General features: G+C 36.7%; 1 protein-coding gene across 5 annotated transcripts in view; it reads left to right on the top strand.

Annotated features, from left to right (window-relative positions):
- Positions 1-12,462, top strand: part of RAB11FIP2 (RAB11 family interacting protein 2) — a 41,663-nt gene that overhangs the window by 2,525 nt on the left and 26,676 nt on the right. For 2 of the 5 annotated variants that reach the window (XM_082407253.1, XM_082407255.1), the window contains exons 2-3: positions 4,011-4,471; positions 5,182-5,650. In XM_082407253.1, the coding sequence (XP_082263379.1) occupies positions 4,011-4,471; positions 5,182-5,650 (930 nt within the window). Of the gene's footprint in view, positions 1-4,010; positions 4,472-5,181; positions 5,651-9,007; positions 9,079-10,063; positions 12,452-12,462 lie in introns of those variants that run through there. The other 3 variants (XM_082407256.1, XR_014248970.1, XM_082407254.1) reach the window with 3 other exon arrangements.

The raw sequence follows: 12,462 nt of genomic DNA, 5'->3' as shown, positions 1-12,462 counted from the left end.
CATTCAGTTACTTCTGAGGAGTTCTTCATCAAATTTAAACTGAAAAATGGATAATCACCAAATAATTTATTTCAAATTGCCAATTTTAGATGACCTTACTAAATAATATTTAGAAGTGTTTTGAATGTAAACTTTTAAGTATATTGCATCTTCAAATTTCATACTGCATTTACAGTACTTTTAGTGTGAATGGATGATATACTACAGGCCTTCTCTGAAATATAAGTTTTCCAAGTGAAAGTAGGCCTAACTGTGTGAACCCAGAGATTCTGAGGATGAAATAAGCTTTTAAAGTTTCTTCTTGTTTTACTCCTTATCTTTGGCAGGATCACAATTACAATAAAGTTGGCTGTAAGCGATACTCCAATATCATAGTCTCCCTACAGAAATTCTCTATTGGCTACTATATGGAATGGATTAGAACTTTCGGGGAGGAAAATGCTTCTAAATGTTATCAAGAGCGCTTGTGATGTTATTGCATTCAAAGTGATTTTCATATGTTATTAAATCCCTAAGATTTTCTTTCTTTGTGGATAAATGGGGACCACATATTTGATGAGATCTCTTTATTGGTAATATTTCTAGTTTTTTAATATAGTTAATAGCTTCCTTTTCCAGCACAGCTGTACATATGGCCCAGTAAGAGACAGACTTAAGTCACCGGTGTATTGCAGGAAAGATATTTAATATTCTGCACATTGCTGAGCCTTGTCAGCATATTCCCAAGTGCTTTTTAGAAAACCGGTATGAGTGATGAAGGCTACCAGCTGATTTAGAAGTCCCATGGAACTGCTGGGTGTGACACTTTCTACTCTTGACACTGAAGACAAGTATTTACAGCTTGTCTTCCAGTTGTGTTATGATAGGCCAAGAAGTGTGGTGGCTAAAACTATCATTTTACTTATTTTTATACCTTGAAATTAAAAGCCTTTTTTTTTCTTTCAAGGAGAGGGGAAGAGGGGCCTGAGCCAGAACACTTTGAGTGGGGCATGGAAAGAGAACTTCTGTATCTCCCACTTTAATGGGTGTCTGGGTCGGTTCTGGCACGAGATTTAAGGAAACAATACAGTATTTAATAATAGAATGGTAAAATAGTTCATGCTGTTATGTAATACTGATTGATTTTTTTTTTAACAGCAGAAGTGGGTGATGTTGATTTTTTTAAAAAATGCTCATGAAAAGTAGTAACCATCAGAGTCCCTAGAGTTAGGTATGACTCAAACACATGCAGATTTTAGGACTTTTGTGTGCAGCTCTGCAGTGCACCTGCGTCCTGGCCTCTGGCACCCTTACTGCCAATCTTGTCCCATTTCTGACCACACAGTACCAATTGCTTGGGAATAGTTCCCACATGTGTGGTGGTTTTTGAACATGGACCTGTGCCCACTAAAAATTGAACAGAGGCCATATACAGTTTAAATCCAGCACTCCAGAGGTGAAAAAAAAATCAGCATTAATCCACTAAGCCTCAAATGCTATGTCTTCATTTTATCTTTTTGAAGCCTGGGAAAACAAGTGCTATCTCTGGAATGATTCTTGAAGGTCTCATTAAGACTTCCCTATTATATCACTTTCAAAACAAAGCAGCTAGAGTTATTTGTCATGCCTATATTTTCAGTTGGTATATTTGTTAAAGTTCTTCGCAGTTGGGTTTTTGGAGGGTTTTTTTTTTTGACTAGGAGGAAGGAAAATACTGTTTTTACAGTTTATATTCAAACACTGACTTGCTTTATCCATTAAAGCTTACCTAAGTCTTTACCTTTCCTTACCAAAGAACAAAACAGTGCAACACATACACACACACACACACACACACACACACACACACACACACACACACACAGAGAGAGAGTTGTAGCATGGCTGTTTTAAGAATATAGTTCTAGAAATGAAAATTCAGTAAACATTTATTTAGTGCAAGGCAAACTGCCTTCAAGGAGCTTACACTCTAGCAGGACAAAACCTACATTGCCTTCTTTGTTGGCTCTCCTGTCTCCTGATTAAATACAGTGTCCTGTAAGGTACAACCTGGTATGCGTTTAACCTTATTAACATATGTGATTCATTAGATACAAAAGAACTACTATTTTCATGCAGCCGTTATTCATCAATTTTGGCTATTTTCCTTGTTGACTCCAATCTGACATTGAGAAGTTACTTCTTCTCTGTGCCTCAGTTTCCTCATCTGTGAAATAAGGATGTTAGACTGGATGATTTATTTGGTCTCATTTCTAAAATTCTATGAATTTCGATTACCCTTACTCCTTTACATTTATTGGGTTATTGCTTCATTTTTTCCTCAGATTTGCTTTGACTTGTTATACACATGCAAACCCTATATGCTTGGAGTTTTTGTTTGGTTCGTTTTGTTTGGGGATTCGTGGGGTTGGGGGGTGCATTTCTTGCAAAGTGGATTCACCTATTTTCTATATAACCTGAGTTGTTAATAGAGCATTTCTCATGGGCCATCCATCGGAAGGATTTCTCCCCCATGGAAAATGCTCTGTTTCCCCAAACTGTGAGTTAATAATCGGGTATATAACCTTACTTCATTTCCAGGCTTTTCGAGTGCTCAGCTTTGTTTTGTTGAAGGTTCTCTATTCCACAGAATTTATTGCTGTAATTTTTTATTTCTAGTCTCTGAGTTTTCAGATTTCACCATTTGCCTCAGATAAGGGATTTTCTCTAGGGTCTCAGGTTAATGCTTTCTATTATAAGATATTATCTTTTAAAAAAGTTGCTTGTTTTGATGCAACTAGATCTTAATTGATTGAATTGCTTCAAATTAAATAGAAAGTATTTCTCTTGCATGTTACTTGCTAAGATGTAGCTGGTATATATATTATGTGCCAGTTTTCTTTTGCCTGGAAAGGCCTTTGAACCAGTCTTCCAATTGATAGTAAATGTAGCTTCTTCTGGTATATCTTGTAAAATTAGATCAGAGTTCCTTTTGTAGCTAAGAAAATTTAACACTTGCAGAGCTGTATTTAAATGATGACCTGTCTCAGGGACGGATAATATACTTCATTGTTAAGTAATGTGAAAACGTTGTGGAAACTCTCTTCTAGGCTGGAGTTTGTAGTTTTTTTGGCTGTTTGCCCTGTAGACTGACCAGTTGTGACACCAACAGCTGGAGAAGTTCTCATGGATAAAAATACTGTAAACAAAACCAAAATAAACTTTGCTTCTTACACATCATTTAAAAATGGGCAGTATAATTCACTGAAGTGACTAAAAGCATAAGATATGGCTCCAGTTAAAATAAGTTTTATTTGGTATTGTCACAGTAGCAATAGTTAATGAAACAAACAAATAGATTCTAAAAGGAAGCATGTAAGCTTTCTGTTTTCATCAAAAATGCTTTACAAGATTTACTACTATTTGTCACTTCTTGCATTTTATTTAATTTGCATATTTTATTCAGGAAGAGGCTTTGACCCATTTTATATGAATGTAAAGTATATCATATGCGATTTTCATGATTAGCAAACTATATGGAGTAGTCTCCCATATTAACAAAATTCTTTTAATAGCTTTTGCAGAGGAACTATTTTGAGATAGAGGCTAAATATTTATTATTTTATTAAAAAATTAGTCATTATCATTTTATGGTGCTCAAGAATAGTTTGTATTGATGAACTATTTCAGGGTCTCTATCTTAGTGTCTTTTAATGCTAAAAAATGTTCTTCAGCCATTAGCAACACTTACCCCAGATGGAAACATAATAGGCTATGGTTGGTAAGAATTTTCGATGATGAGTGATTTTCAAATCATGAAAGAAAAAGTTGTCTAAGTAGCTTTTCAAAAAAGACTGATTCCTTCTGTATATGCCACATGACAGAGACTTACCTGTTTTTTAAATGAAGCATTGAATAAAACCAGAAGCACTCTGGCTGACAATTTCTCCTTTAGTGCTTAGATTGCCTTGATGTAGAGTAACTTTACCTAAAAAGCTATATGTATACAACAGAGCTGAATAATCCTCTCTTCATTACATGTTACAACCCAGTTTTTCCTTCTCTTTAAGGTGGTTTAGTTTAGAATCCAAACAAGGAAAAAGAGCCAAAAACAGGGGTGAGATAAAGGTCAATATTCAATTTATGAGGAACAATATGACAGCAAGTATGTTTGACTTATCAATGAAGGACAAAACAAGATCTCCTTTTGCAAAATTAAAAGATAAGATGAAAGGTAGAAAAAATGATGGGACATTTTCTGATACATCTTCTGCAATCATTCCAAGTTCTCACATGCCTGATGCCAATACTGAATTTTCAAGTAGTGAAATACAGATGAAATCTAAACCAAAAAAGCCTTTCCTTTTGGGTCCTCAGCGACTCTCTTCAGCGCATTCAATGTCTGATTTAACTGGGGCCCATGTATCCTCGGAGAAGCTGAAGTCTGGCACCATTGCTCAAACGCATCTTCTCGGACACCAGATAGATTCCTTTGGAGCAGTTCCGGAAAGTGGTAAGTGACTCATACATTCTTTCTTGTTGATTCTCCGTGGTTTGAACTACCCTCTTAATTTTTAAAGTTTGACTTCAAAGTTAGAGAATAAAAATTGGAGTTTCTTGCTAGTATTTTCTAAATTTAGTCATCAAATATTTATTGAGTACCTACTGTACTCAAAATTGGTAAGTTTATTAAAGGCAGAGCTTGTCTGCATTCAGTACTGTATTTATATTATTAGAGAATAAAAATGAGTCTTGGTTTCTTTTCATGGCCAGGCTTCTTTTTCTTAACTGCCGTTTCTCCTGTATCAAAAGCCTGAAGCATAAATGAATATTCCGTTTCATCAGAAAGTTCCTAGAAAAGAAACCTTTAATGTTCAGAAGTAAGAAAGTAAATTTAATGCTAATGATGAAAAAAGTCTGAGAATTTATAGCACTATGATGCCAAGCAGAACCTTTAGTTTTGACATTATAATTTGTTTATGTGATTGTTTCTTTCTGAGCTGAGTAAATTACTAATTGTCTAGCAAGATACTAATTGTTATTGGCCTACATACCGCTGTACCTTAGCATTTTAAGGTTGTTTTCCTTGATTATTTTAAAAGGTTAATATCTTTAAATAGCTAATTGCTCTCATTCTAAAAACAGCAGTATGCACACAGAACGTGTCAAATAGTGTGATGTAATGTGTCACTGATTATGTACTAACTACAAAATTGTTTGCAGGAAGTCTCAGATCTCCACACAGAAGAACATTAAGCTTTGATACTTCTAAAATGAACCAACCTGACAGCACTGTGGGTGAAGGTGAATCGTCTTTCGGAAGACAAAATGACCCATTTACAAATGTGACTGCTTCATTACCCCAAAAATTTGCAACACTGCCAAGGAAGAAAAATCCATTTGAAGAAAACAGCGAATCATGGGACAGCAGCATGAATTTATTTTCAAAATCAACTGAAGTAAGAAAAGAAAATAAAAGAGAAAAAAGGGAGAAAGTTAGCCTGTTTGAAAGAGTGACTGGAAAAAAAGACAGCAGAAGATCTGATAGACTTAACAATGGGGGATCTGATAGCCCTTGTGACTTGAAATCACCTAATGCATTTAGTGAAAATCGTCAGGACTATTTTGATTATGAGTCAACTAATCCGTTTACAACAAAATTCAGGGCTTCAAATATAATGCCATCTTCAAGGTAAGCTTAACGGGGGGAAATTGTGCTATTTTGGAAAATATTGTACTTGAAAGTATCAAATATCCTTTTTAAATTCCTTTTATTTTACTTGAAAAAAAATTCTTATCTTATTTTTATAATTAATTTTGTAGCCGGGCAGTGTTGCATACATCTTTGGAATTGAACTTTTTATCTTAGAAGGATAAAAGATTCTTAATCCCCACTGTAGTTTATTTCTACTTATGTTAGCCAGAAGCTCACCGAAACTTACAGAGAAAACAGCATAGCTTTTGATGAGACGTAGTGGGAGTGAATCACCAGTAGGTGTTAATTCAAGCCAGAAATTTAGGTGATAAGTTGTGTTTCTAGATGTTATTTTCTGGAGATTAGTTATGGACCAGTAGCAGCCTATGCACTATTCTTTAAGAAATGCTGGCTTAAGTATTAATGGGTTTCATAATAGGTGTTAACTATCCTTATTAAATGGCTAGTTAGAGTAGTTTTTATTTGTGAATGTTTATTGGAATTCAGTGAACCTTGTGGGTACTATAAATACATCAAAGAGTATCTGTAATGATGACTTATAGAAATAATCTATCATGATAAGGTTTAGATTTTCAAAATCTGTTCTCAGTTATGTAATAGTACTTTTCTAATTTCTTAGTACAGGTTGGAACTGTATGGTTTAAATAAAGTGATAGATTTTGCAGAAGTGAATGGTGGAATAGCTGGTTAAGGAAACCTCAAGCAAAGAGTAAGATGAATTTATTGGAATCTTAAGCAGTCATCATGGAAGAGCATGGTAGACTGTTTGCCATGTAACATAGACGTTCTTTCCCAAGGCAAGGACGTATGATGTTCGGACCCCAGTGGGATACCTGGCTTAGTAGCTCTGCGACCTCTCTCAACCTCAGCATCTCCATCTTTGAAATAAGAAAATGATACCTACTTGATAGGATTGGGAGACGATAAATGATAAAGTACATGGTACAAAGCCAGGCCCCAAATAGGGAACCCATAAATGGTGGTTGCTGTTTACATTGCCATGTCATACTTTGTTCAAGAACAGTGCTTTGTTTTGTCCCACTATAAACAGAAAATAGTACTAACAATTGCCCTTTTAGGCTTGTGATCTCCTGCCTGTCTTCTGATCTTCTAAAACATGCATTTAGAGTTTTCCAGGGAAAGTTTGTGTTTCTTTTATCAATAAATGGGTATTTGCTGTGGCTTTAGAAAGTATTGTTCAGTTTTCTTTATAGACCGTCCTCCAAAGAAATATGTTTTTATCATATGGTATTAATATTTTATTGAAGAGTCCATGGTTTTGTTATGCAATTCTCAGACATTTCATTTTGGTATTTTACATAGTGTACTTCACATATTGCGTTAAGTCTTAAACTACAGAGGTAAATAGAAATGTATTTGCTTTTTTCCCTTCTTTAACTGAACTTTTTTTGAAGAGGATTACTGTAAAGAACTGAGATAACTTAGAGACTGGATAATTTACATAATGTTAGAGTCAAAGAAAAGCAAGAAAAATGGGAAATGATAGGAAAATAATTTTTAAATTATGGCAGCATATGGAAAAATAGGTATCCTCAAATTTTTAATTGTCTTATACTTGGGCTTATTTACGTGGACTTAAAAATTAATGTTTTAAAAGTGAGTGTGGCATTTTGTGAAATTCAGGCTTTGTTTTGGGTTACTTCAATATTAATACTGTATCAAAATTAGAGCTGTTTCATGATGTTTGTATAAAATGATTGCAAATATGTGAAAAACAATAGGTTTTTTTAACTTTAAGAATTTCTCTTCTTCATATTCATGAGATGCCAGCTATGAGGACAAAAACATTTGTAGATTCCTGCGAAGTTACTCTTCCTTTTTGTGTCACAAACCATCTTTGTGATAAATGTAAAACATTTGCAATAAAGGGGTAGGTCTAATTAATAGCATAAAAAAAGAAGGATTGAATATAAATAGATCTAGGAAGAAAGTGCAGTTCAAATTTTTGGAAAGCAACTTTGTCTCGAGTGGAATTAGAAAGGATATAGTCTGAGGTAGTTTGGTCTATTCATATTTATCCTCCCAGTATCATTCCTCAGTTATATGGGACATTTTATATTTCTCACCTTAACATCTAAACCAAATGCACTTTTGAAGCTATAGACTCACATCACTAGGACACATGCTGTGAATTATTTTTTTCTGTAGTGCTAAATAGATCCATTTACAGAGTCTCCTGGACTCTTTTTTTTTTTTTAATTTATTTTCATTAATTTATTTTTTTGGCTGTGTTGGGTCTTCGTTGCTGCACGTGGGCTTTCTCTAGTTGTGGCGAGCGGGGGCTATTCTTTGTTGCAGTGCGTGGGCTTCTCATTGCAGTGGCTTCTCTTGTTGTGGAGCACGGGCTCTAGGCGCACGGGCTTCAGTAGTTGTGGCACGTGGGCTCAGTAGTTGTGGCTCGGGGGCTCTAGAGTGCAGGCTCAGTAGTTGTGGCGCACGGGCTTAGTTGCTCCACGGAATGTGGGAATCTTCCCGGACGAGGGCTTGAACTCGTGTCCCCTGCATTGGCAGGCGGATTCTTAACCACTTGGCGCCACCAGGGAAGTCCTCTTCTGAACACTTGTGACTGATGTTTTTGAGAATGCTGAACAAAGTGAAGGGTAAAATATGTAGCTGTGGAACTGGATTTTTTTCTTTAGTGAACTATCTCCGCTGTGATTGCAGGTACACAGGAACCATATTTATTACCCTCTGGGTGAATAATGTGTATGATTACAACCAGAGAATTTTCCTTATGCCAAAAAAATTTTAAATACTAAGGAACACTTTCTTGAAAGTTAGAGTTTTTATTTCTTTGTAAGTAAAGTCCACCTGAAGAAATCACGTAGTAATCACAAAAATTACTGCATTTTGGTTCTGTTCTTGGAATAGATCCCATAGTCTTAGACAAAACTGAGAGAGGAAATGAGTTAGGCTTTTTGTTGGGTTACTTCAACAAAGAGCAGGGCTCTTTGAAACACTTTTCCCTGCAGTTACTAATTCTCAGTCTCTTTCCTCTTACCTACCCCCACTTCTTTGAAGCCTCTCTTACTCTTGTAGGAAGAGGTAGCTGTTCCTTGTGCTGCAGCATGTTCCTACCTAGATCTTCCTTTCTGTGGGCATCTCATTGTTCACTAATGTGACCAGCCACTTTTTTTCCCTCTCACCTCCATGAACAACATGAGGGCAGGGCCTGCATTTCATTCATCTTTCAACCCTTCATCTCCAGCATGATGGGAGGTAGCTGGTATTGGAAAGCATTTTTTGAATAAATGAACACGGTATAGCAGATGGATTTCCTAAAATGCTACTTTCATTGTCTCATTCCCTTAGTCTCCTGCTTCCAGCTCAGTGTGGGCTATGAAGGTCTTTCTGATAGACCAACAACAGATCCATAAAGACAGGTGTGTGCATTTTTTATATACAACTAAACATGATTAGAAATCTAAGTGAGTTTTAAGGGACTACCAAAATTTAATATTCATATCCTAATTAACATATTTCTGGAGTTTGTTAAGAACGCTGTATTAATTAGAACAGGTTATCAGCTGCAATAAACAACCTAAGATCTTACTGGTTTGTTCCAGTAAAAGCTTATTTTTCCTTGTTGTCACAATCGAGTTCTCTGAGACGGGGCTGGAAGAAGTGGCTGCTTTGTTCCGTGCTATTGCTCAGCTCCATGCAGTTGCTCAGGAACCAGGCGCCTTCCTTCTTGTGATGCCACCCTTCAACACCCATCCTCCAAGGCCGTGCAGCAGGGAGAGAGGGTGGAGGGTCACATGTGGGACGTCTTTATGTGCCAGGCCTGGCAGTGGTACCCGTTACTTCCACGTGTGTCCCATTGGGCAGCGCTCAGTCATGTCCCAACCTGAGTGCAGCCAGTTAAGAAACATGGTTTAGCTGTGGACCCAGAGAACACTGAATTGGGTGTGGTGAGTGTACCGTATTGTGTGTGTCCTGGAGGCCAGTCCTAAGAAGTCTGGACACTGTCTAACACTTGGCATGCTGTAAAAGTCCTACTACACATGTATGTGAAAGGGTAGCTGGGATTCTTATAATTTTCAGGAAAATGTTTTCTTAATTTACTATTGGTATTGAGTTATTTGTATTTTAAAATTGCTGTTCCTCTTGCTTTTTAATTACAAATCACAGGTAGTTTAGCAGAATCAGTATCAACTAATTTGTTACGTGGTTAACCCTATAATTTGTAAAATAATGATTTTTTGCATCAGCAGTAATTAACTTTCCAAAAACAAATATTCCTGAATGTTTGTTATACCATTTTCAGTAATTTGTTCACAACCAGTTCTTTAATACTGGGTTATTTTCACTCTGGAAAGTGGAAATAGGTGGATATGTTCACCAAACCAGATTTCCCTTTTTTTACAGAGACGCAGCTAGACCGTTCACTTAGGTGGGGACATGTGACCAAGTTCTGGCTTATTGAAGACTTAGTGGAAGAGATGTACGGTGGGCCCTCCATATCCCCAGGTTCCGCATTCGTGGAATCAATCTCGGGTCGAAAATACTTGGGGGAAAAAATTCTAGAACGTTCCAAAAAGTAAAACTTGAATTTGCTGCATGCTGCCAGCTACTTACATAGCCTTTACATTGTATTTACAGTATTCACATAGCACTTACATTGTATTGGGTGTTATTAGTAATCTAGAGGTGACTAACAAAGTATATGGGAAGGATGTGTGTAGGTTACTTGCAAATACTACGCCATTTTATAAAAGGGACTTGAGCATCCAGAGAGTTGAGTAATTTCCTGGGGTCCTAGAACCAGTATCCCACAGATACTGAGGGATGACTGTATACCAGTTTCAGGTCTAGTCCCATGAAAACCTCCTATACAGTCCTCCATATTGCCTGTCTTCCTCCATATCCTAGGCTGAAGGTTGCCAAATCTGGCTTGCTGCCTGTTTTCGCAAATAAGGTTTTCTTGTAGTGCAGTTCGCCCATTTGTTTATGGCTGCTTTTGTGCTATAATGGTAGAGTTGACTAGTTATGACAGAGACTGTATGACCTACAAAGCCAAAAATATTTATTATTTGACCTTTTACAGAGATAGTTTGCTGAACCCTGTACTCGCTGGATGGAGGTCTTTAAGAAGGGCAGAGCCATAAGATAGGGACAACCTGGGTCCCCGAATGCATGTGGAAGGCCACCTGATAAACAAGAATAACTGTTGAACCTTGTCTTGAATGACAAATTTTCAGAATATTAAGTTACTGTGATTTTTGCATTTATTTATTATAGCACTTAGCATCATTATTATTTATCATTTACGGCACAGAGGCCATAGTGCCTCTTGTTCTTTTTAAGAAAGCCTAATTCAAAAACCTTTCAGAACCACTGGTGTGCAACACCAAATCCAAACTCCTGTTCCTAATTTTCAAGGATTATTGTATTTTAGGCTTTTCTTAACTACCCAACTTTTCTTTTACAATTCCTCACCTTTCTGTGCCAGGTGAGTTCATTTCCTTACTGCACCTCTCTACCCTGAGGTCCCTATAAGCCTGGCCAACTCTATTCCTTGGCTCAGCTGTGGAATGCACTCTTCACTCATCTCTGAGTGTCCTAAGCCTAGCTGTCCTTGATGTTGAAAACTCTTTAATCCTATTTTGATTGATAACATAGTGTTCCCTTCTGTGGAATTCTGCTGATATAGAACATAATTGCTGTACGATATTCACTGTGTCTCAGTTTTAGTTGTCCCAACTAACCTGTATCAACTGCTGAACAGTTGTGCTGAATCTTCTTTTGTGGGTGCCTGCAGCACCTAGATCACTGCATGTCATCAGTGCTGATCATTGAGGGCACCTGGGGATTTTGTTTTTTAAACTACGGTTTGTTGGGTCCTACCTCAGACTGAATTAGAATCTTCAGTGAGTAGGCCCTGAAATAAAAGTCAACATTTAAAGAAAAAAAACTTCCTGCTGATTCTCAGGCTTAAAAATTGTTGATCTAAATTATGTCATCTATTTCATAAAAGTTCAGTAAGTACTTATTTATGAATAGGAATCAGGAGTTGTGCTGGTAAAGTCATAGTTGAATGGACAGTTTAGTCATATTAGCTTTGTCTACAGGGCCCTAACTAAGTAAAGGGATTAGTGAGGAGATCGGCTTGACTAAAACAGGGGTGTGGAGAAGAGTATGGATTTGGTTGAATGGCTAAGAAACATCTAAATTCACTTAGGCGTTGAAGACCAGGCAGAAATGTCTGACTGTTAAATATTTATGGCATCTGTGGATGGATTGTTTTTCAGGATTCAGGTAACACCAAGGCATCAGTAGTGATGAACAACATTTTAAAAATATGCTTGTGTTTGTATGCTACCTATAATAAATTGAAGAGAGACTACATTTGTGAGGTATATTCTTCTGAGGTTCCAGTTTAGGACGGAAGACTACCTCCTGGTTAATTAAGAGAGTTCATTGGTATAAGGAGAAACTTTGTGGTGTACGTCTTATTCTGAAATATAAAAAAACATAGTCAATAATATAAGCATCCTCTGTAGGAGGAGCTAATGTTTGATGGTACAGGTAGCTCATCAGAGAGCAGGACCTTACGGGAGATATTTTTACCAGAGAATTTTGTTTTGGGAACATCCTTCTGTTTATGACCCGCACAAAGAACACACTTTCCCTTCATTATTTTCTGCCTTGTTGTAGTTGTGAATACCATATAGCAAACTCCTAGCTGTGCTACGAGAACTTAATGGTATGTTGTATAATAACATGCCTAGTATCATTGATCTTATTAGAGCATGTATGCATATATT

This window comes from Balaenoptera borealis (genome assembly GCF_965194805.1).
Source record: "Balaenoptera borealis genome assembly, chromosome: 10".
In the NCBI taxonomy this organism is placed as follows: domain Eukaryota; kingdom Metazoa; phylum Chordata; class Mammalia; order Artiodactyla; family Balaenopteridae; genus Balaenoptera; species Balaenoptera borealis.
Note: the sequence above shows the minus strand (reverse complement) of the source record. Positions and strands in the feature narration are given on the sequence as shown.